A 26003-nucleotide genomic window follows, 5' to 3' on the forward strand; every position below is an offset into this window, starting at 1 on the left:
ATACTGATGGAAGCAGAATGAGCATGGAACAAGTGACTAAAAACGAGAAAGGTCACCACCCTTTTCTTACTTGGTTAAATACCTAATCTGGGTATTAAGAGAGGAACGCTGTCGGGTTCTTAGTAATAAGCATTTTGTGAGCCATCTATCGCTCGTTTCTCTGTTAGTTTTATATGCGCGATCAGGAGACATTTCCCCGGTGGCCATCTTGGTAAACTCTAGACCCGCACTTCTAGAAAGAGAATGTATCCCACCTGGCGACCATGTGTAATAATGATGAACTTGCGTTACTGTTACCACAGTAATTGGAATGAGGCTCAAGAAGAGCAGGATGAAAAGGGAACTTTAAAAGTTATATCCCAAAAGGAATTGAATGTCAATAACTGTAAATCCACATAGATTGGCACAGTCTCCCTTGCAGCAAGTGTGTTGCCCTAACCCAGGCCCTAACATCAGGGAAACGAATAAAGCAGCAAAGAACAGAAATTAAGGATAATGAGTTGAGTCCAGAAGCAGGGGGAAACCTGGAGATAGGTACACTGGGAAATCCAGGGAAGGAGAAGGAACCAGGAGGAAGGGACACAGGAGGAAACAGGAGAATGAACAACAGAAACAAGCAAGAAAGGAGTCAATGTCTGCAGGAGTTGGAGCATCTGCACAGGATCAAGCTCATCTGAGCGTTGCGATGCGAAGATCACCCGATCCATGATCCTTATGAGGGCTTTGGTCCACTGAGTCCTGTGAACGTGGTGCCATCGTAGTATGACATCATCAATGTGTGTAACATCAATCTGCCATCTTGTCAAGGGCAGTGTGGGTTTCACTGTGGCCATCTTTGTTGGGGCATCTATGCCTATGGATAAAACATAAGGGCACAAGCCTCCAACATTTCCATAGGGACCACTGTGGCTTCATGACAGAATCTCTGACATAAATTTGAATACAACACAAGACACAAACACAGCACCAAACACCACTCCTCAACATGTAACTGCTTAAACAAAAGAACACACTATTTGCACCACCACCACTCTCCCACCAAAACCTGCACTTTGTCAAAGGCCATGCAGATGACACAGGAGATGATTATGTTAAAGTGGTGCTAAATCTGTGGAATTACTGTCAAAATTGAATACAGTTACCACCCGTTGGTCTTGTGTCACAGGATTATGAGTGGTGGAAAGGCGGTGTAAAACTCCAATCTTGGAGTGAATAGGACTCCAGGGCGATGCTCTCAGAATGACCACTTTTGGCAGTAAAGTGGACAATTTTCCTCCAGATCTTTACAGGCGGTAATTCCTCCACTTCACCTCTAAAACTCATAGTAATGCGGTGTGGTAAATGTCATGAGCCATCGGACGCGCCCCTTCTGGACTTCCTGGTGCCTGACCCATAGGGGCCCAACATGGCCGCGGAACGCGGATTACCAGTTTCCGCGCCGCACACACTATGTTCTATAAAGCGGACACGCCCCCCCGCTGCCCTGCGCGTCTCAACGCTATCGCTTGCCGTGGCTAGACGTGTGCTCCGTAGTTCACCTTGCTAATCCTTTGATTCCTGGTTCCCGGTACCCCCCTTCATTCCTCCCCTTTTGCTATGTCCTCCATTGCATCCTGGAACTCTGTGCACTTGTTTCCCCGAGTGCGCTCTTCACCATTTTCCTGGACTTTTCCCGGACATCTGAACGTTCCCAGAAGACGGGACGCTGAACGCGCTGGAAACCGAGGACCTACGCACAGGGTTATACAAGACCCGAACTGTGCGAAAGAAGACTCCACCGAAGAACCCAAACAAACAACATAGACAGGTGAGAAGGGGGGAAACCTGTGACGGTAAGGTGGTGGTAACAGAACTACCCATTTTTACCCACACTGCCGTACATTTAACAAAGCCGAAAATGTTTCTCCCTAGAAGCACTAACTAGTGACTAGGGTTACGTATGATGCCTCTACATATACGTAACTCTGACCTTCACACCTGCACTTGTGATGGACTCTGTTCATTGTATCACCAAGCCTGCATGGGACCTAATACCATACTCATCACTCACAACTCATGCTCTATCCACCTCACAAGCTGCTGTATCTCAATTTAGCTGCAGCGACACCCTTGTAGCGCATGCTCGGAGTGGCTCTCCAACCTTCCCTCATTACTTGCAAGACACCACACACTAGCAATCCACACCCAAGGCATCAACCATCCAGACGTCCGTCTGCCGGGACTTGGGATATAGCAGCTTATGCACAGAGAAGGAGAGTGTGCTACAAAGTCATAACATTGGCAGCTGTGCGCTATACAAAACACCTTTGAAATTAACAAAACACAACTTGACATTATCTGCCTCCCTCTACGTCTCCCCCGCCCCACTTCCTACCACTCTTGTCTTCCTCCTCAGTTCTTTAAAATGTCATGGACCACGGTGTTAAGCTCTATACAACCAAGCAGCATAACTACACTAACCACTAACAAAACACATCTCAGATGTCAGCAACCCATCATAGTACTGAAGCCACTAGAACAAGGTAATGCTTTATTCAGAGCAACTTCTACAGTACACTATTAATGATGTACTATGACCAAATGGCGCCTAACATTTATTTACGTACATGTAGGAACAGAGCTCTTTTGATCAATCACAAAAGAACATACAAAAGGTGAGAAATCAGATTTGGCGGGAAGCAGTGAGCTTCTTACAATGGGGTGAGTTTGAGGGAGATTCTGACCAGGTGGTGCGCGGGCACGCAAACACGCACACCAGTGTACTATGAATAGGCACCCAAACATATCTCTTCTAGCACACACTGCATACTGTCGTCCCCCTTGGGAGCACACTATTAACTGGGCCCCAAATCCATCCGGTTAGAAGGGGTTAATGCATCCCATTTTCAGTATCTGTGGAGTCAGGTTAGTTGTTACAATGGTGGGACTATGCAGTATATTCGTGTTCCTATGGGTGTTGGTGTGGGGGGGGGTGAAAGTTCAGTAGGGAGAGCTTGATGTGCTCTGCTTGTTATTACCTGAAAGCCTATCATGCTGGGAGAGGTGGAAGCAGTGCATTTGCATTCTCTAATGGTTGTCAAGTTGGGATAGGCTAATTCAGGACATGTTTAGTACCTGGGGTACTCTGGGAGGGAGGAGGCGAAGCAGTATTTTTCTGTCTTTTGTTAGAACCTGACTACAAAATGCAGCTTGTGCTGCACGGAACACAGGAGCTACCATGGGTTTTGCAGACTGAGCTGTCACCTTTCCCTTTTTCCTTCAGGTCCATCTTCAAACCCTTCATTTTCGTGGATGGGGTTAAACAGGTTCCTAAAGTTCATTCGCCGTGTTTGGGTGACATTGACCCTGCCAGGAGGGAGCCACGATTTCAGGAGATACCAGACCGCAGGCACGAACTCTACAAGGCACACGAGCGGGCCAGGAGTGCAGTCGATGACAAGGTGAGGTGCCGGGACCAGATGGGTTGGGTAGGTAGGCCGGGATCAGTTGGTTGAGGCCATGTAAAATAGCAGCATTCCTTTTTTCTTATTCTTAGTTGTCCGGGTCGTCCTATGATTGAGGTTGAAGAGGGGGAGGAGATCCAAATACTGTACATGCAATGGCAAAGCTTTGACAACAGTCTGCATAAGGGGACCTTTGAAGCCACTCATGGACTCCTTGGCTCACCCTTTGGTAGAGTGAGCTGAGCTTAAGACTTACTCCGAGTGTGATGCTTGGGCGACCAAGAAAGAAACAATTATTCAATAAACAATACTATAACACCTTTTGAGTGCCATTAGGATGTGTATATATATATATATATATACGTATATATATATGTATATATATATATATATATATATATACACACACATGCCCGTACCAAGTCTAAATTGTTTGTATAAATCGTAATTTGGAAGTTAGTAGTCGTGTGTGGTACGCGACTCTGGACAAAGTTTAACATAAGTTCATAAAAATGAATTGTTGCAGACCAAAACACGAGAACTCTGCACAAAACAAGAACATTTGTACATGTATGCGTGTGCACTAAAGGGCCTCAGTAAACCTTGTTTCATCAACGTTAGCCTGCGCCGCATCTAGATGGGATTGTGAAGGTTGGCGAGGGCCACACTTAGACGGAATTATGTAGGTCAGCAAGTGCTACACTTAGACAGAATGTGAATGTTAGCATGTTAAATGTCATATAACCCACTAACCAATATAAACTCAAACCCTCTGCATACTTATCCCACTGAAAAAAATCAAAAAACCATCTCTCGCACAACAAGCCACACGCACTTCATCACACCGCAATAACACATAAGCCACACCAACAGCACACGCGGACTGACACCGATCGAATACTCGCACCAAAGCTCAGCACCCGGTGTATTCTGAGTTGAGGCTGGCAACAGTACACCACTCCTCTCACTAGCCTACTCCCTCTTCACCTAACTAACCCATCCCACATTCTCGTTTGCAGAACCGCCAGAGCGCCTGGGGACCAATTCCGTTGGTAACGATGCGCTATACAAGTACCTTTAATATAACATAACACCAGTAACAGTGAAATACATCCTTGAACCCAGTTCAGATACATGATGATAAATGCCCTGGCAGTGTTTAGGCTAATTGGGGTCACCCACTTAGTAGCTCAATCCTCCACACATAGATGTGCAAGTCCATATCTCTGGGTGCACATTACCAAGCACATAGAGGGATCTGCTGGTTCACAGGCCACTAGACTTGGCCAACGGTCTAGCCCTGTTCTCTAAGCCCGCCTATCTAGGATGGAACATCCCTGCAGGCTTCCCAAGCAGCTGATAAAAGAAAGGTGCAAGTCAGACAGGGCATCCTGCTCCCTGCCTTAACTCGGCACAGGGTTTGGAGACTGACCTCTTTTTAGGTTTCCAAGCCAACGGGGCTATTGGATTGGGCCAGGAATCTTTCTGTCCCCTCTTCTCTCACGATACTCCAGACAGGACCAAGCAGCGGACAGAGCAGGACACGCGGCTGATGCACAGTCCTTTTTACTGCACTTGGGAAAGGGTAACAGGATTCAGGTATCCTAACACTGGTAAACAGTCTCTGGTTCTGGGAAGTGGAGAACAAAGTCTTCTTTGGTTCCTCAGCAGTGGCATTATGGCACCTCCCAAAATGCTACACTGGGTTAATATTCCCTGCTTGGCAATTTATACAGATTGCAGCTCTAGGATTTGTTACCTTTTGAAGTCGCTGTTCACTATTTGAGGAGCCAGGAATGAAACTCAGACACAAGGGGTTTATAGTTTTGGTCAATGGCTTATATTAAAATAAAAGGGGGTTGGGAAATGCCTCTCTGTCCCTGCTCTAGAGGAGTTTCCCTGCCTAAAACCAATACTAAGGATCTGTCAGCGGTCAGAATGTACAAAACAAAACATCCTTTGTCCAAAGTTCTATTCGGGCCCTCACATTCTAACAAAACAACCCTAAAGTGAAAAGGGAAAATGTCTTTGGCCTTGTTCCAGAGTGTGGTTCTCTTCCCCTGGATGTCTCTTTGCTCTGGTTTCTGTTCAGGATTATCAGTCTCTCGAACTTCAACATGACGGATGCATAAAACAACTTAACTTTTGGATTTTGTCATATTTGGATACCTGGTGTACTCTCCTGCCAGGTTTCCTTTCTCCTTTAATTCATTTCCACTTCAGTTTCCTGATGTGCTCTTATTAGGATTTCTTGAGTCCATTTTTTTTTTACACATTGTTCAACTTCATGTCTGATTTGCTTTCCTGTCCGGGCTTTCTCATAAAGTCACATTGGGCCTCATTACAACCCTGGCGTCGGACCATGGTGCTATTAGCACCATGGTCCATGCCGGATTCCGCCATGGTGGATGGTGGATTTACCGCCCCATTCCAAGGTTGGCGGGGCGGTAAATCCCCATTCACCATGGCCCCTTCCCCATTCCCATTTTTGGCCCATAGGGCTCAATGGGAATGGGGAAGGCGCTAATTACGGCACCGTAAATTACGGTGCCGTAATTAGCACCAAGGTCCCTTAGCGGGTTGGACTTGCAAAAAGCAGGCGTTAAAGTGTGAATCGGGCGTTAAGGGTTTAACGGCGCCGCAGCCTTTTACGGCGCCGTTAACCCCTTAACTCCAGGGTTGTAATGAGGCCCATTTTCACAATTAGAATCCACTTGGTATACTATCCTGCTAGGGATTTTCTTTTATGATCACTCTTGCGCTTGCATTTGCCTGGTATACTGTCCTACCAGGGATTTTCATTCATATGGGTTTTCTCATGTTTTCAAACTGTCTGGTGTACTCTCCTGCCAGGGCTTTTGTTAAACACACTTGTAACAGCCTGGTATATTCTCCTAACAGGGCTTATTTTAACTGCCTGTCATTCTCTCCTGCCAGGGTTTTCTTAAATATACTTGCAACGTCCTGGAATTCTCTATTACCAGGGCTTTCTTAAATACACTTGCAGGTGCATGGCATACTTTCCTACCAGGGCTTTCCTAAATATACTTGCAACTGCCTGCTATTCTCTCCTGCCAGGACTTCCTTATGTGTGCTCTGGGCATACTTCCAATACTGATAGTATCCTACATTCACTTTTAGTGGTATTGTTTCTTTTTGCTATATTATTCTGCCAGGATTTCTTTCACAGGTATATTGCATACACTCACACAGTTGTAAGTCTCTTATTCTGGTTACTTTTCCCCTTTTATAGCAATGCTCGCGTGCACTTTTTCTTTCAAGGACTGTCTTATTCATAAATGGTGTTTGGCATGTCTGCCAATACGCCCGAGTGTCCCGCTTCCTTTTCGTGGACTCACTGGTTCTTCCTTGCATATTTCATCTATCCCGCGGTAAGTCGGTAACAAGCGTTCACCGCCCTGCTCACCTCTTCTGTTTCTCGGCCCTTCGTGGTTCCTGCTGGGGTCTTCAGCATCTTCCCCAGCTCTGGTAAGGTGGAGGCTGCCTCCTAACACCTGCAAACACCCAGAGGTCTTCACTGGCGTTCCTGCAGCGTGTCCTTTTTCGCTGCTAGCTTACCTTCTCCTTCTGGATAAGCCAGTTGGCCCCACGGAATGCCTCTAAGCCCCTATGTCTCTCTGTCGATTCTGAGAGATGCATTCTTCTCACGCCAGCAGCTCTCCTTAGACAGCTGCCTCTGCTGTTCAAATTTCCCCGCTGTATGTAAGCGTTCATAAAAACTAGAGTGCGGCTTGTGGTCTTGGCCTTGGGTGATCTGTATTACTCAGTCCCTCTTCCTTGTCCCAATATTCTTGTGCTTATGGGAATGGAAGTCCATTCTTGACCACGTGCATATAAAGTTTGGGCAAACGTTCTTATTGGTTTTCTATGGCAAGTCAGTACTGAATAACTTGTTTGTAGGTAGAGTCTGAGAAGATGTTTTCATGAGTTGTAGAAGAAAAGTCAGATTTTGATAGTTTACATGCAGATCTTGTTAAAAGGCCTTTGGTACCCTTGCTAGGTGCATTAGAGGAGGTGTAACAAAATGCAATTAAGGCTTCGGGTATAGATGGGGTACCCTCATAAGAAAAAGGGGGATACAATGTCTCATCCGATGATGCCATGACACTTCCCCAGAGGTTGTCTCCCCCCATGTAATCCTCCTTCATATAGCCTCCCCCATGGTCAGCATCAGGTTGCGGCTGCCGTCCTCTGGCCACATGGGTGGAGGTTAACGGCGAAAAGAAGTGATGGCACCATCGGATTCATCATAACTACCAATCCCGACCCTTCAGGTAGCCTCTTTTCTTTGCATTGACGCATTGACAAACCTTCAGAAATGTGGTTTGTGCACACCAAATCATTCTATGTGTGTTGCCTCAGCTTCAATGTGCCAAAGGTCTGCTCTTGCCTTTGTTTTTCGCTCCTGTTACTTCAGTGCTTCAGCTGTGGGTTTGTCATTTCAGTGGCAGGTAGGGGCATACTTGGTTGGTAAAAGACAGCCTTAGCTTGCTTTCAGAACAATAGCTGGGGGCATGGCCTGATTGACACCTACTGTATATGGATGGCCCAGCCCTGGGATATCCATATACAGTAGGTGTCAATCAGGGCCCAGGGGATCTATGTGATCACTGTGTGCCCGTAACTGCACTGATGAAAATGTTGACGCCAATTACGGTGCGGCTCAGTGATCAGATAGATCACTTCTGCCTGCCTGCCCTGGCCCGCAATCCCTAAAACCTCATCCCCCACACTTAACTTTACTGCGGCGCACTCCTGTGTGTGCCGCCGACATCCTTTTCACCCAGCAGCGTCAGCTCCTCCCACGTACGTGGGGCGGTGCTGACGCTGCAGGATCCTTTTCTTTTTTTGTTTATCTTATCCCCTGCTTACCGAAAATCCTGACTGCCATCACTGCGGCTAAGGAAACCGGGGGCCACCGCTGCAAGCCCCACTCTCCCTGCTCTGCTTGGGCACAGTAATGGGGCTCGGGATTTTCGTACCACGCTGAGGTGCATTTTTAGTAATGTCGGCACAATTGTGATGACATTATGGTACGATTCCGGCCCAGATATAGCGCTTATAGGCGATCCTTCCCACATAAGCACAATAGCACTGACGTCACACCATCACACCTAGAACTATCTGCATTGAGTGGCTCAAATAAAGTAAAAAAAGGTATATAATCCTAGAACAACATTTCATCGAACTAATTTCCAATTTGAGAGGGTCATAAAAAATATAATACAACTACCATATTTGGTACATGTCAGATTAGCCACCAGAAAGATGTGAAACTATTTTACTACTTAATAAAAGGTTGCTTTGACACAGGACCTTGGCCATCATTGTGTTCAAGCACTAAAATTGACTAGCTGAAACATGGGATAAATTAATATTTCTTTCCATGCATGTTTTTTGAAAATATCACAGGGCTTGTGTGAGGGTTAAACTACATGCACGAAGACTCTGCCCTCAGTGCACTTTTATTCAAATAATATCCCTAAGTTTAGCACAACAGACTCCCCTACAGTCAGGCTTCACCCATTTTACCGATGGGGTTCCATGGGGGGTTGTGGGTCGAGTCCATACAAAGGGAAACACATGGGACTGAGTTGAAAGTATAGGGGTGCACCCACTTTGGTTGTCTAAATGCAGTGCAGAAAAACCAGAAGGTTTATGGGCTTGCAAAAAGGCTACTGTTATTACTCCTAGGTAGACTCTAGATGACAGCGCTCTTTTTGCAGGAGCAAGGCGAGGAGCTCCTGAGGACCATGCTGGCACTGGAGAAGCAGGGCTTGGAAGCCATGGAGGACATCCTGGCCAGCTCCAAAGCTCTGGATCCATCTGAAGTCGTGGACCTCTTCTACGACTGCGTGGACACAGAAATCAAGTTCTATAAATGAAGTAAGTCGATTCCTCGGCAGCAAGGCATTGAACGGCTAATGGAACTGGAGTTTGTCCCAGAACTTCATCGGTTAGAATCTTAGCTCTACCACTGACTCACATTAACACATGGCACAGTCTTTAAAGTGGCCCAATTATTTCAGAGATGGAGGTTTTTTTCATGCAGAGCAAGAGCTGGTGTAACCATGTTGAGATGGCTTTCACTTTGTGTGGTCTGTGAAAAGGCAGAGAGTGTTCGTAGCACTGGGTATTCCGTCTGAATGTACTGTGAATGTTTTATATATTGAGTTATGCTAGCACTCACTCATGGGTATTCCCAACAAGAAATTAGATAAGGTAATAATGCCCTTGTGATCTTATATAGACTCTATAACTTGCCTTTTCTGAGCCTACAAAAATGCAGCAAATAGACACACATGTTATTCTGGGATGTCTGCAAGTTAACATGCTTAATACCACATGTAGGTATTAGGGTAGGAACCCGTGGGATCTTTGCAGCCTATCCACATCATGGAGAGTAAAACCTCTGCTCTTCCCAGCACCCTCATCTTAGTTTCCATGTTTATTTCGAGGTAAAAGTCCTCATATGAGTTTTGAGATTCCCGTGTCTCTACTTTATGCACTGTGCGTGGTTTCTGCTTAACTCAATTAATTTCCTTGACACCAATTTCACTTTTCTACAGTTCTCATAAATGTTGCCCTTGCCTTTTTCCCTTATATACGCCTCACTTGTGTGTGTGAGCTTTGTTGATTTGACTTTTCTGCTTGTTCTGTCTAATAAAAAGACAGATTATTTTGATATGTTATGCTATAAAGCTTTTTGACTGTGCCAGTCATCACCGTAGAGGTCTCATGTGCCGGTAACGATGCTGAATCTGTTCAATATTAGTGCCAACCAGTCACGATGTGTGAAACTATTGTTGTCCAGCCCACTATGACCAGGGCAGCTTAAGGATTCTGTGCCATTTCAAATGATACCCCTTATATTTTGGCAGATAAGGAGGGCTCTTGTTATCACCAAGCAATACAAGGTAGATGTAAGTTAAAACACCTCGAGACCTTTCTCTTTTTTGGCCACAGTTCCTCGGACTCTTAAGTCAATTATTTCCACTTTGCACCTTCAAAGCGGCCCGCTGGAAATAAAAAAGATAAGATTTTCTGGAAGGAGTCCAACCTTCCAGGATATATTCCACATACCGGAACCCAACATATCTTGAGAGATTGTGACAGGCAGTGAATTCTCCAAAAAGTGGTGGTGCTGTGTGTGCTAAACTGGGCCTTTCAGGCGATAAAGCTATTCTCCAGGGCGATGTTGTGGCCTCTCAATAATCACACAGACACTTTCAAGTGTGACACTGCCTTTATTGCCAATAAAATAATTCTGCTTGCATGCAGTTGCTTCACTGTGATTATTCTAGTCCATGGCTTAATATGTGGGTGTCCAAGAGAGATTATACTAGAAGTGGCAGGTGATGGGGCCTGACCTGCTGGTCAGAGTGCTAGGGCTGTGGTGCTGTCCCTCGCTCGCCTGTGCCACGAATGCCTTTTTGCGTGCCACACTTTGCTTTTCTTTTTGTCGTCTCGAGAGAGGTTGGGCGCGGTCTTGTGTGGGTACGCTCTGCATACTGCCTTTTGTTGGAAGACAAAGGTAGGTGGTGCTACTCCATGAAAAAGTCCGTGAATTGTGTTGGTCTCTCTTTTTCTCCCTCTGAGGTCGACCTTCTCTGCTTTCCTTTCTTCCTTGCATGTCCTCTGCTTCCTCCTGCCCGCTTCCTGGGGAGTCTGGCTATACTCTTCCTGCTGCTCCTGCCTCCCTGCAGTCACCTTGCTCGTGCTTTGTGGTCTTTTGTCGATCCTTCTTTCTTCTCCCTTCTCCTTGTTTTCCTGCACCTGGTCCCGAGTGGTGTGGCCTGGTGTTTTCCTTGGGACTTCTCTCAAACAACATCACTAGTTCTATCTTCTTCCATCCCGAGTGTGCACATGATAAGTCCCCCTTTTTACACAACCAGATGGGTCTGCTGAATTTGGACCCTGTGACAGGGTCTATGTGTGTCAGCTTTATCTTGACCCAGTCTCCTTCTCGAATTCCGCTGCACTGGGACGCTCTTCTCTTGTCATTCCACTCCTTCATGAGTGCCTTTCTCTTCTTCATTCTCCATACCAATTCTTCCATGTTGACTTCATTGTCTTCCCTTAATTGTGACATCCAGGGAATGACCAATGTGGACGCTGCTCTGCGTCCTCTTAACATCCGAAACAGGGACACATTGGTGATCCTGTTGAAGGTCAGTCGGTGGGCTGCCACTGCTTCCTTCACTGTGGAAAAAGGACCCATCCCTCATGCTCTGGCTAGTCGCATCGCTCCCTTGATTATCCTATTGGCCCGTTCCACCAGGCCATTTGCTTGGGCGCGGTACAGGACCGCTTTTACTTGGTGGATGTTGTTTTCCATCAGGAATGTATCCATCTCTCGTGAAACAAATTGGACACCATTGTTGGTGACCATTTCTTTGGGCAGGCCTTCCCTCTGGAAGATGTTCTTCAATACTTCGATTACTGTGGATGACGTAATATATGGGACAAACAGCACTTCCACCCACTTCGATAGGTAGTCTATTAACCAATGCCGTATTTGTGCTCAGGTCTCATCGGTTCCAGTGGCCCTGTGAAGTCAAGTCCTAGCTTCTGCCACACTCCTTCTGGAATCTCTGTTGGATGGAGTTGTGCTTGCCTCACTTTCAACATCTTGTCGCTATTGAGGCACTCGTGGAACCTTTCAGTCATCATTCTTATGTCTGGGTCCATGCCCGGCCACCAGTACGACTCTCTCACTCTTCTCATCATGTTGCTTCCCAGGTGCCCTGCATTTTCCCTGAACATGATAGTTCTTCTCAACGGAACGGGCAGGATGGCTTGGTCGCCTCTTATCAGCATGCCTTGGTCCTCAGATATCTCATCGGCTACTTTCCAGTACGGCCACAGGCCACCTGTGATCATTCTTTCATCCGGCCAGCCATTTCGAACCCATTGAATGAGTTTTGCAGTGGTTTTGTCGTTGGCTGCTTCCTCTCTCGAGTGTTTCTCACTCATCTTCAGGTATTCCTTGCTTCAGAGATCTCCCAATGTAGCTACGACGCACTCGTCCTTAAGGAAGTTTGTGTTTATGTTGTTTCGCTCTAGCTGTCTGGACATGCAGTCTGCCTGCGCATTTTGCCATCCCATGATATGGCCACTTTGTATGTATATTCTTGCAGGTTTGCTGCTATATGGGCAAGGCGAGTGGTGGCCGTTCTCGTCCCTCCAGGGCTAAGCATGTGTATCAACAGCTTATGGTCTGTCACCAGTTGGAATTCGGTGCACTAGATGAAGGTCCAGAAATAATTGGCTTGCCATGCACAAGCCAGCATTTCTTTTTCTATTGTTGAGTAGTTCATCTGTAGTACAAGTGGCTGTTCAGTGTTTTCAGCTCCTCGTGTCTACTGCAAATAGCACCACTGTGGTTCCTGGCTGTCGAGATGGGCTTTCCTTGCTTCTGGGGTCCCGCACTCTGTTGAGTGGGCTCAGGCTCAGTCAGTCCTGCTTAAAGCAATGAATACGAACTGGTGTTCCTCTCCCTGGCTATCTGGTTCCAGCAGCGACTGCAGTGGAGACTCGACCAGCGTTGATAAGATGTCCAGGTGGCTTACTTTGGAGTTGATTGGTGCCACCAACTCAAAGGGAGAAGTCGTCCTTGCAGGAGCTTCTCTGTCGATACGAATTTGGAGTTTCAGCACAGCAGCAGGGTTTCACTGGGCAAACCAATGGTCCAGGAGTACCAGCAGGCGTCTTTGTCAAGTTCGTCTTCGGATTCCTTTGTCCAGTGGTCGACTCTACCTTGCACCCCAAAAATCCTCACCATCTGGACTGATTTGTGAACATTGGCAACGTTTCTGCATACTTAACTCAAACAAAAAACTCACACAACCACCTCTTGCACAGCAAACCGCATGCACTTCACCACATGCAACAACAATTAAACAACACATAAGCCGCACCAACACCACACGACGGATTCCAATCCGATACTCGCACCAAAGCTCAATGCACGGTGTATAATGAACTGAAGCTGCCAACAGAATACCACTCCCCTCACTATCCCACTCCCTCTGCACCTTACTAACCCATCCCGCCTTATCGTTTACAGATCGGCCTGAGCTCCTGGGGACCAACTCCATTGGTGACGGTGTGCGGTACAAATACCATTAACATTTAGCATCTCTGCTCGTGACAGTGCCTTTGAGGCAAATTCCACTACTTGTTCCACGTCACCTTTCCTTTGGGTCAGTGTTGCTCCTAGGCTGTAGGAACTGGCATGGTGATGCAATCCTTCACTTTTTTAAACACCTCATGCTGCTCTGCGCCCCACTTGTGCTCAGACCCCTATTCATTAATTTGCACATAGGAGCTGTGGTTTCTGAAAAGTTCTGTACAAATTTAGCGTAGTATTCAGCAATTCCCAGAAACGATCTCAGTTCATCCCTGTTGGACGGATCTGGTGCTTTCACAATAGCCTGGAGCAGGTTGTTCTTCGGGCTGATGCCTGCTCTTTAGATTTTGTACCCTAAGTACTCTACTTCGTGTGCCCTTAAGACGCACTTGTCGAATCGTAGTCGGACTCCTGCATCATGTATTCATTTCAGCACTTCACGAAGCACTCTATCGTTAGTTTGGACGTCGACCTCATATGCCAGAATGTCATCCGGGAAGTACACTACATTGCCAATTGTCCTCAGGTGCGAATCCATCATGCGTTGGAATGCAGAGGCAGCCGATGACAGACCAAACAGCATGCAGGTGAACTGGTATGTGCCAAATGGGGTTATGAATGCCGCCAGGGACCTTGACGCTTTCAGTATGCCAATTTAGTGGTATGGGTCCCTCATGTCAAGTTTTAAGAAAACCTTTTACTGTTTCATTAGTAGCAGTAATTCATTAAGGCTGGGGAGTGGGTAGCTATCCGTTACCACCTTGAGGTTCAGGCTGCGGAGATCTGTGCAAATGTGCATGTCGTTCGAGTGTTGTTTCTTGATCAGGACCACTGGATGACTAAAATGTCTATCGTCTCATCTTAGAGCATCCTGGCTAGCTGTTCCTGTAGTGCTTCTCTTACAGGGGCTGGGACCAGCCTCACTTTATGTTTGACTGGGACAGCGCCTTGTTTTAGCTTTATTCTATGTGCATAGTTCTTTATTTTTCCTGGTTCGTCAGAGAACAACTTGTGAAAAATCATCTCTGTATACTGGTGGGCCCTCCGAGGTGAGTGATAGTACTTCGCCTTCCAAGCTGGCATCTAGTTGCATGTGCAATTTTGCTTGATCGTCCCAACCCAGCACGGCTGGTCTCTTTCAGAAAGGTATAAATTCAACAGTGCTTCGTATGTAGCCCAGCAAGTTTACTGTGGCTCCGCCAAAGACAGTTGGTCTGTGCTTCGTCCTGTGTACTTCCACCTGGTCTTTCCCCACCATTTCTTTGTACACGGCAAGGAGTAGTATGGTTAGGTCAGAGCTGCATTCGGCCATGACACTTGTTTTATTGCCGTCGACTTTGAGGACACAGTGCGGCTTTTCCCTGCGAACAGTGATCCTGTTGACCATGATTACGGTAGGACATCCCTCATCTTCCGATGACTCTTCCATCCTAGTTGTGTCACTGAGTATTGCTGTGGCCATTTTCCTACCTCTCCACATGCAGGCGGCAGCCACGTGTTCGAATCTGCTGCACTTTGAACACTCTTTGCTCCTTGTCATTGGCAAGGTGACTGGTGCTGGCAGGCCTGTAGCATTTGGCCGGTTCTCTTCTCCCTGATCTGCTGTCCTAGGTGTCCGGCTGCCATCTCACCCGTCTCCCTGTGAATTGTAGTGCTTGTACCTCTGGCTCGGGGCAGCTCACTATGGCTACTTGCATTGATTTATCCAGATGCAATGTTTTTTCCAGGATGAACTTATCCTGTATCTTGCAGCTGTTGGTGTGCAGGGTCAACATGTTGCATATTCTTTCCTCCGACGTACCCCCAAAGGCACTCAATGCAGCTCAACTCAATTCACGATCTGCGTCACCGCCTCTTTATAAATGTCGTCGTCGTCCTCCTCTTCCGCTGCTTCGGGTTTTAATCTTATGAAGATTCTCTGGCCTTCCACCCCTATTGCGTTCAGCAGCATGGCCCTCTTCCTTGCTGAGGAAAAGTTTGCGCCACCCATTGCCTCGACATACGTCACAAACATGGGTTCCCAATGCGGCCATGGTATGGTTGACCTACCTGGGGACTGGAGGAAGGCTGGTGGTGGCGTGGCGCCTTGCATGATGTCTGCTGTGGGTCATCACTTCTGTCTTCGTTGCCAATTATGTTGTGGCCTACCAATGATCACACAGACAAATTCTAGTGTGACACTGCCTTCATTGCTAATAAAATAAATCTGCTAGCACACAGTTGCTTCACTGTGATTTTTCTAGTACATGGCTTAATATACGAGTGCCCAAGAGGGGTTATAATAGAGTTAGCAGGCTGGCAAGGGATTGGGCCTGACCTGCTGGTCAGAATGCTAGGGCTGCGTTGCGGTCCATCGATTGCACGTACCGCAAATTCCTTTTCGCGCACCGCAGTTTGCTTTTCTTTTTGTCCTTTCGCGAGAGGTCAGCGTTCTCTCGCGAGAGTACGCTCTACAGGCGATTCTCCACAAAATGGCCTTTTGGCACTGAGAGATCACACAGCTCTTGGGTCATCTCCAAATGACAGAAAAGATCACCCCAGTCACTGCAACAAAAGACATCAGCACTGAAATCCTTGGTGCTGGGCGTGCAGTTAGCTCTGAATTTGCACTCCGCGTTGTGCGGATATCTGCTTGCTTTCAATGGGGGGGGAGGCTTCTTAGAGGATCTGGATTTCACATTTAGGAAGACTGGCGGTTCCTCTATACCACCCAACCCAAAACATGCTCCGATAGATGATGCTGCAAATGTCACATGTTTCATTTTGAGGTGAACTAGAATGCTGGGTTGCCATAAATTAAGAGTCGCACCAAAAAGGATTCATCTTTAAGGATTTAGCAGTAAACTAAATGCATTCATTGTGTACCAAGATTTGTAAGACCACATCCAGCCCATGCTTAATCCTGAAAGATGCCACTTGGGTTACAAAAAGCTTGTGCTGTGGAAATAATCACAGGGGATCCACCTTTATTCGGGAACGACCTTAAGGGAGGGGAGAAAGCGCTGAGGACACGAGCGGTGGGGGCAGGAAGAAGAGGGGCCATACATCCCAGGACAGAAGTTTGGAAAGGGCAATAGGTTGGTGGCTCTCTGGCTGGGGTGTCGTCCGTTTGTAAGGGCAGTGTGTAAAGGATGTTTGAAGAAGCAGGGCCACCGAAGTACGGACCATAACAGCTCGGTCAGCACCCTGTGCTGCTATTTCACTTATCTGGTTCATTGGGAATTGGCCCACCTCTCTCTGATCAAGTGCAGTGGACCAGAAGCTACTGTTTGCGGATGTGTGCGCAAGCACAAGGGGTGTGATTCAAGGCTCTGCTGTCTGTTTTGCTCTGAGATCCAGTTTGCTATCCATGTTTTGCTTCGTCTGGTGCACGTAGAGCTGAGACCCCCACTTCATGCAAGCATGTATGGACCTGGCACAGACTATACAGCATGTGTTTTCTTCTTTCTTCCACTGCCTGTGTGTGTGTTTAGGATTTCTAACCTGGCTATGAAGTCTCTGTGGGCTACCTGTAGGGGGTACATGTGTTCTTGGTCTCTTGTCATCTGTTGGAGGGCTGCGGAAGGGGCGGGGGCAACATTTTCCACCCGCAGGTGTTGCATCATGGATCAAGTGGCTCTCATTGGCCCCCAGAGATCTCTGGTCCCCCTTGACGTGTCAGCCTGCTGTCACATGACGTTGATTAGGATGTAAATCAGATATGCAAGGCTCACCTGCAGGATGAACATGCAATGCCCCTTCTTGCTTTCACAAAGTCTCCTTTCTTATTGCAGATCTGCGGGAACAGAATCCCTTTCCAAAAAGACTGAGCCATTCCTTGTTCAAAACCTCAAATGACAACCTCCAGATCGCCACATATCCAGAAAGAACTTGGGTCCTTCTGTCACTCTTGAAACTGTGCCATACACATTTGACTTGAATGCCATTACGTTTGACTGCCGAATCGAATTGTTCCTCTTGTGTGCATATGTGCATTAGCTTATGAGAGGAAAAGACTGGTCAGTTCTTGTGTGCGTGCATGCCTGCTAATGTGGTTCGGAAGATGTTGCTTTCTCTTTCTTGGTAACAAGGATTCATTAGAGGAAAGAAAACACAAGCTTAGCTTCCAAAAACTGTGCTTTTTTTGGGGAATGATCTAAGAATGGAGTAGAATCATGGTTTGCTTGAATACGTGCTTTGCAGGATGCTGAAATGCACCTCATGTATCTGCTCATTAATCTCTGAACATTGCAGAAGTGTAGATAGGCAGACTGGCCTGCAGGGAAATTGGGTGGTTTCCTGACAGTTGTGTCTCTCTGAAATGATAGGTAGGGATGGGGCAGAACTAGTAATAGGTCAGGCTTGCCATCAAAGTCTTGTCAAGCTAAAAACCTGATATGTAGCTGTTTTTTCCAAGTGGCATTTCTGACGTACGTACCCCTCTAATAGTTTTTCAACTTCCATTTAGGCCAGTCTGCTTCTGAAAACATAAAACTAACCGCTTAAATGGATGCTAGTAGTATGACAATGTGTCGTACACAGTTCAGAACGCAAACATACCACCCAAGCCCCTTAGAGATCACTATAAGAATTACTACCATTTGCTGGAATCCTGCTGAAGAGGTGCTGAGTTTAGAATTCAAACTGTTTGCATTGCCAAAAAGAGTATAGGGAAAATGCGGGTTTGTGAAAACTATAGTTTACTAATTGCAGAAATGCACTCCTACTTCAAATTGAGCCAGCTGTATGGTAGTTGTCTTCCTCTGGATCTAGTACTGTCAGTTTTATGTGAGGACTGCCAAGTGAAAGGTGCATTTGCATATTTTAATAAACCAGAGCTGCTGCTAAATTGATCATTATTTGTTGCTGTGCTTTTTTCATGTTGATGAATGTGGTTGTCTGTTATATATTCAGAGTTACCCAGCATATTTAATGGGTGCTCTTTGTGGGTGTGGTGGAGTGTAACTGCGGCTGTTTGTATAATTTGGAAATTCAAGGAATAAGAAAGTGTACGGACACTGCTACATGTGCCATCCTTCAATTTCCCACTTATAGAAATGGTGGAAGGATCAAAAACACTGTCGCTCTGTCTTTGCAGTTTATAATCGATTTCTTAATTCGGCTGAGTAATTCAAAAATGTTCCAATTTGTATTAATTTAACCAGCCACGGAGGGCACGTGTTCTTCATAGTCTGCATTAGATTGGAGGACACCCTCCTTGAATTAGCGATCTGGCCTTGTAAATGATCCAGCCAATCTCAGCTCACTTTGGGGTGTAAAATAGAGAACTGCACTTAAGTACTTGTGAATTTTGTATACAGACTACAGGCATTTATATTCTGTTAGCATAAAGTGCAATAAAAACATGTATGCTAAAGACACTGAATGTTTGTTCAAAATTGGAAACATATACAAAATTGTCATCCTTTTAAAGTTCTGAAGAAACTGCAATAAGTGTAATTTAACGACTCGTCGTTTTCGCATATGTTAAAGTGAGAAAAACTCAGGTGAATTGCATTGGACATTTTTTTAAGAACAATCGATGAATGCTCTAAAATACATGCACGATTGATTGGATCAATACGATTTCTGACCAAACTAGCCCTTTAAGTATAGGAACACCAAAATCTTTTATTGTGAAGGCCCATTTAAGGATAGGACCATGTGTGTGTTGCGTGTTTAATTAAAGTATGAATGTTATATATTGCAAACTGATTGTTTTGTGATGGTTCACACTAAGGTTGCCTATTTATGTTCTGCAATTTGTATAGGCTACTTGCTGGTCAAATAAGGAATTCCACAGAAGCTGGCTCCTGTAGAAGCATACTGACACATACAATCTTTCTTGTACTTAGACTCTGCTGTCTCATGCTTTTCATCTGAAAACATAGTATATAGTTGGACGACAGCCCTTAGCCCTCATTAAATGCCCACTTTTTGATTGGTACTGATGACCATGGTTGTGGGCCCTTATCACCCAGTAATGCCCTCCTAAGCATTGAGTTGTGCCTATCAATGTTTCCTATCCTGGAGTCAATGGAAACTAAGTAGAGGTTCAGACTGCCATTCATAATAAATGGAGCTAGGTGCAATTTAGTCTCACTCAGGATTCAATGCAGGCTAGGTGCAGGTTCCTTCTCCCATTCAGAGTTCTATGGAGTGCAGGTTCACTCTATTCAGGATTAACTGGAGACTAGGCACAGATTCAGTCCCACATTCAGAATTTGATGGAGACTAGGTGCAGGATCAGTCTGATTGGGATTACATGGAAACTAAGTGCTGGGTCAGTTTATTTAGGAGTAAATAAAGACATTGGCACCGACTAAGTCACAAATTCAGGATTCAATGGAACACAGGTGCAGGATCAGTCCAGTGTTCAGTGTCCAACGGAACAAGGTATAGGTGGAATCTCCCATTCAGGTTTCAATGAAGGCTGAATCCATGCCCAGTCTCCAATTCGGGATCCATTGGAGACAAGGTGCAGGTCCAGTCTCCAATTCGGGATCCATTAGAGACAAGGTGCAGGTCCAGTCTCCAATTCCGGATCCATTGGAGACAAGGTGCAGGTCCAGTCTCCAATTCTGGATCCATTGGAGACAAGGTGCAGGTCCAGTCTCCAATTCCGGATCAATTGGAGACAAGGTTCAGGTCCAGTCTCCAATTCCGGATCCATTAGACACAAGGTGCAGGTCCAGTGTCCAATTCGGGATCCACTGGAGACTAAGTGCAGATTCAGTCCCCCATTCAGAATGCGATGGAGACTGAGTGCAGGTTCAGTCTGATTGGAATTAAATGCACACTCGGTGCAGGTTCAGGCTATTAAGGATTAAATAAAGATGTTGGCACAGGCCCAGTCACAAATTCAGGATTCAATGGAGACTTGGTGCAAGTTCAGTCCAGCATTTAGGGGGCAGTGGAGTCTAGCTGTAGGTGTAGTCTCCCATTCCGGTTTCAATGTAGACCGAACGCATGTGCAGTCTCCCATTCGGGATCCAGCTGAGACTAGGTGCAGGTTCAGTCTAATTGGGATTAAATAGAGATGCTTGTAAAGGTGCAGTCACAAATTCAGGATTCAATGGAGACTTGGTGCAGGTTGAGTCCAGCATTTAGGGTGCAATGTAGTCTAGGTGCAGGCTGTGAGAAACACAAGGGTATTCTCAGCGATAGGCCATGGGGATCCTCTGTTCAGGTGGTCAGGGAAGGGCCATCGTGCTTATATTACAACCCTGGGGGCATAAAAGCGAGGGAGGATCACCTGGGCAGGGGGCCCTTGGGGACTGTGGACAGAAGGCCCTTGGGTGCCACGTGGTATCCCCTTTCTTTTGACACACCCCTACCTGACATACCCTCTGTCTGTATGGGATATTGCCACCAAAGTCCCATTCTACTCCAACCTTTTCCCATACCGAAAAGAAGGCAAAACCATCAGGGAAAACAAAGACCACCCCTCATTTCCAATATGAGTTTTACCCCTGTTTCCTCAAAACCCACTTTTCAACAACCCTAAATTCAAACCCCTTTTCCTGATAAAAATCTACAATATCTACATCCTTTTGTTAGTAGAATACTACAATTCCCATAATCCCATTCCTCTATTGAAATACCCTAGGACTGAGATGAGGAAGAGAGGGACTGAGAGTATGAGGATTACTGAGGGAAAACCTTTTGAGAGACAGAAGACAGACTATCCTATCCTAACAGTAAGTTGTCCCACTAATAGAGTCAGGCAAGGTCAGGCAGACCCAACCTTGACAAAACACCTGCAACCAATTAACACCTCACAGGTGCACAAAAGGGAGAGAAGGCAGTTGCTCTTCGGAAGCCAGCATACATGCCAACATTCCGAAGCAGCTGAGAGGGAGATTTCTACAGCGAAATCGGGAGACAACAATTTCGCCATAGAAATGCACTGGGGAAATAATTATTTTAGGCGGGAGAACGTGAAAAATAGCAGTATTTTTCACTAGAAAATTGAGTCTCCCGCCTAAATCGGGAGGATTGGCATGTATAAGCCAGGAGGGAGGCTGCAAGACTGAGTCTGGCAGAGGATCCCTACCTAAATCCCAAGCACTCAGAGAGCGAGGCTGGAGGCAAGACAGACCCGGGCCAACTGAACTGCTAAACTTGAGAAAGTGGAACCTTGAAAGCAAAAGGACTTTACAAGCTGTGAGAAAGCTGCCAGAAGCCAGGCGAGAGACCCACATTTCCAAGTGGCACCTGATGGAGATAAGAAGAGAGCATCCTTCTGGAAGTCCTTGATGAGAAGCCTGCGTCCCTCAAACTGACAGATGTAATTCGGGGAGGTTTGATAAATAACAAACCCTAAAAATTCCATGAATAAAGTGAAAACTGTAGAATGGCAACAACCAGTGAGTGATTCGAGATAGTAGAACAAAAGCCCGGTTGATTTGCCGTGAAAGAAACAGTATAGAGTACTATTACATGTAAACCGGGAACCATGTTTGAAAGAGTGAAGATTGCTTTAAAGCGACAGGATGATATATTGTATCGGAGTGGTCATGCTGTAGTGAAGATGGCACAATCTCTGAATGTAAAAGTAGAACTGAACCATTGATACAGTATCCATGTAAAAATCGTGCACCAGATCAACGGGAGCTTTCAAGTATAAAGTGTGGAAAAGGACAAAAGAGCTTGCGCTTGAATGAGGGGAGCTTTTTAAGTGTAAAGTAAAAAACAAAGAAATAACTTGCACCCGATTGAGGGGAGCTCTGTGAGAAACCTGAAGGTGTCTCACCCACTAGTCCCCGGGGCTCTGTCATCCACGTGTCCAGGACACAGCCATCACTCTTAGATCCAGTTCCTGGTGGTGGACCAATGCGGGAGGATCACCTGGATGGGGGGCCCTCGGGAAGTGGAAGTGGGACAGCGGGGTGTGAGATGCGGTATCCCATTTCCAATAACACATTTTCCCCATCCTACCAGGTAGGATGCCTAGGAATTCAACCCCCCCACCCCCTTTCTGACACAAACTCTTTCTCACGGACAATTCACTGTGAGCGAAAAGGGACTAACACCAGAGCCATATACGTGACATGTCCCAACATCATGGACAGGCGAGGTCTGGCAATTACGGATTACTACACAACCTGACTTCCATCACACTTTCCCACATGGATAAAAGGCAGAGCACGAAAGTACACTCGGAGCGAGGCAAACCACACGAGGAAACAGCAGTTCCAAGATGGCAGTTTTATACAAGGAGAAAGACGGTGAGACCAGAGAGAGTCACAAGGAGCGAAGTACCCGTGACCTCTAAAGACGGTTACTTTCGTGAGCCTTGGCAAGTAAGAAACCGAAGACCAGGAACTAAGGTTGAACAAACCTGCACAATGTGTCTAAGATACCCAGGGCTCTACCGAGTCAATAACCAAGGCGGGGAGGAGCGATTGCCACCGTGGTACTGTCCTGGGCTCCTACAGCAAAGTGGCGTCAGAAAAGAAAGCACAGCCGGTGGGTCAGAGAGGCTAATACCAAACTTGTGTTTTGAACCAAGGTTGCAAGCGGCAACATTGTACGAAGAGAACAGTGTATGTGACGTTTGCAAAGAGTGACGCAGATATGAGTGAAAACCAAAAGGAGTAACTGAATGTTATAATTGAACTTGGGAGTCCAGAAAAAGATACCATACACAGAGTGGTCCGGCGCCATGTGGGTGCTCATTCAAAAGTCTCTGTTAGGTATCCAACTGATGCAGATTCTGAGAAAAGGAATATTGAGATCGAAGTGGTCATACAACGGGTCAAGCTAAACCCTGTGTACATTCAAAAGTCTTCGATACTTTCAAATACATCACAATTGGTCCGAGCCTGGCTGGGGGAGACTAATTGAGTGAAAGAAAGGGGTCTGAGCCCGACTGAGGGGGATCCAACATTGAACTTTTGTTTTGGGAAGGGATCTGAGCCTTCCGGGGGGGATCCAGGGTGAACCCCCAAATTGAATACTGGAAAAGGAAAAGAACATTTTTGGTGTTTTTGTGTACTAGACCCTCTCAGTCAAGAGAATTTTAAGAAGTAAAGAGACTTGGACACAGAAGTTCTTGTACTATGAAAGTGGAACGGTCTCCTCGTTCCACATAAGCCAGAGTGTGTGCTTTGCTCGAGTGAACCGCCTTGCCCCATGCTGAAAACATGGGGAAGGGAGGCCAACCCAACAGTCCAAACATCCTGACGTATCATTTTGTAAACCTTCCTTTCTTTTTCATGAACATCACCCCACATTATTTGTAAATTAGTAGTAAGGATTGGCAATAGATTTTTATAGTATAGGTCCTTTTATTTTGACAAGACCCTACTACGACTGCATTATTATTATTTGATGGTCGTAGCTTGCTCCCATCTGCAGATTTAGGTTTAGATGGGCGTACATCTCACCCTTCTGAAGGTTCAATAAACACCCTTGAGCTGTGGTCACTTATGTCTGTCTTACTATTGATACCGTGCCTTCCTTACAGATCACACTTGTAAAAATAGTACTAGGAAGCTTTGCTACTCAAGAAGAGAAAGGTTCGGTCAGGCATAGTGGGGAAGTTAAATCTATGCCGTTTCGAAAGGCTTCGACACCAAGAAGGGAGATCCGAGTGAGTTAAGAGAAACAGAACTTTGTATCTTGGTCTCGGGAGGATGGCGCAGGGGCAAGGTGCTCGCCTTTGAAGCAAGACGACACAGAGCATCACAGGTTAGAAGCCTCTGTGCATTAGGGGGTGCTGCTGAGCTGCCAAGCAAGAGGGCCACTTAACAGAAGAGCTCCTGCCACACAGAATCCTTATCTACAATTGCTCCGGTTATGCCTTTATACACGAGGCTCTGCTGACACCAGAGGACTGTGCATAGATTGGAGAACCTGTGGTCCAAATCCTGGACGAAACCGAAATCTGCACACTGCGTGCCAAGGCTTCTCAAGTCCTACGACGCTGAGGGTGAACGTATGAGGAACTGATGTGGGACGCTTCCTGCGCTGTGTTGGGCTCCTGCTACAACCGACAGTGAACACTTCCCGCAGCACCTACTTACCATATGGCCATTGATGGTAGGTGTTAGGCAGAATCCTGTGCAGTTCCCTTGGGGAGCACTACAGAAGATTAAGACTAAAGGTATATGCAATAAATCCCCTTTGGTATCAGTCTGTACCACACAGATTTAGTTGGTAGCTGTGGCTGAGCAGTCAGACCTATCTCAAGAGGGAGATGAGCAGGGTTTACACAATAGGACTAAAATACTATGGAACAAGGAAACACTGACCAAAGCTTTGTATCAAAAATAATACATGTATTTATTTTACACACTCTTAATTCTACACACAAATCACTATCATTAAAGCAAGTTAAAACAGTCAAGAAAAGTATACACAACTCCCTATTTAGATTGTAGACAAGTTTGAGCAAGAGTGAAAACTGAGCAAAATGGCACAGTGTAAACCAAGCAGAAATGGCACTCTAACAATTTCTCAAAAGGGAGGGAAAGGTGAAGTTATGCAGGGTTAGACTCCTAAACACACCAGCAACATTTCCCAAACGGATTGTGAACAGGTTAGGCAAGGCAGTACTTTAGCATAAACAATACTTAGGTGAAAACCAAGCAAAATGGCACTTCAAAATGTTAAAAAGGGAAGAAAAAGGTGGTTATAAGAGTTTTAGGTGCACCAACACAATTCTTGATTAAAAACAATCTAGAGAAGGCAATTGTAACAGATTTAGCCAGAGTCAATAGGCCTGTGCCAGAGTCAGTGGTACAAGGCAATGCGCCCAAGATCAAACTGTTCTAGTAGCTGCAGTCAAGTCTTTGTTTAACGGTTGAAAAGGAGGGTGCAGGAGGTAAAAGACAATGGCCCTCATTACGACCCTGGCGGTAAGGGGTTTACGCCAGCCGACCCCTTACCGCCAACTACGAGTTCCCAAAGTGCCATGGTCACTTTTCCGCCCGCTTTTTGCGGGCGTAAAAATCCATGGCGCTATGGGACCTTGGTGTTAATTACACCACCGTAATGTACGGTGGCGTAATTAACGCCTTCCCACTCCCATTGAGCCCTATGGGGCCGAAATGGGAATGGGGAAGGGTAAATGGGTCAATGGGGACTTACCGCCCCGCCAACCTCGGAATGGGGCGGTAAGTCCGCCATCCGCCATGGCGTAAACGGACTTTACGCCATGGCGGAAAAGTCCGTCGATGGCGGAAAAAATCCGCCAGGGTCGTAATGAGGGCCAATGTTAGACGATAGGGGCGGCTAACCGAGGCGGTAAGTAAAGGATTTCAAACACCTTTAGCAGTACCCCACGAAACGGGAGGCCTGGCGGAACAATGTACCTTGAAAGTGGAGGCGACTCCTGCGGTGCCGGCAGTTCCTGGCAGTTCCTGCAGTTCAGGAGATCCAGCAGAGGAAGAGAGGCTCTTGTCGTGGAGGAAGGCTCGAGT

General features: G+C 46.3%; 1 protein-coding gene across 6 annotated transcripts in view; it reads left to right on the forward strand.

Annotated features, from left to right (window-relative positions):
• The window catches only part of SCRN1 (secernin 1), a 185711-nt gene that overhangs the window by 126040 nt on the left and 33668 nt on the right, over positions 1-26003 (forward strand). For 3 of the 6 annotated variants that reach the window (XM_069648920.1, XM_069648919.1, XM_069648924.1), the window contains 3 exons: positions 3263-3440; positions 9191-9350; positions 17370-18429. In XM_069648920.1, the coding sequence (XP_069505021.1) occupies positions 3263-3440; positions 9191-9349 (337 nt within the window). In that variant the 3' untranslated portion in view covers position 9350; positions 17370-18429. Of the gene's footprint in view, positions 1-3262; positions 3441-9190; positions 9351-17369; positions 18430-26003 lie in introns of those variants that run through there. The other 3 variants (XM_069648918.1, XM_069648923.1, XM_069648921.1) reach the window with 2 other exon arrangements.

This window comes from Ambystoma mexicanum, chromosome 2q, assembly GCF_040938575.1.
Source record: "Ambystoma mexicanum isolate Mex_15411 chromosome 2q, UKY_AmexF1_1, whole genome shotgun sequence".
Taxonomy (NCBI): Eukaryota; Metazoa; Chordata; class Amphibia; order Caudata; family Ambystomatidae; genus Ambystoma; species Ambystoma mexicanum.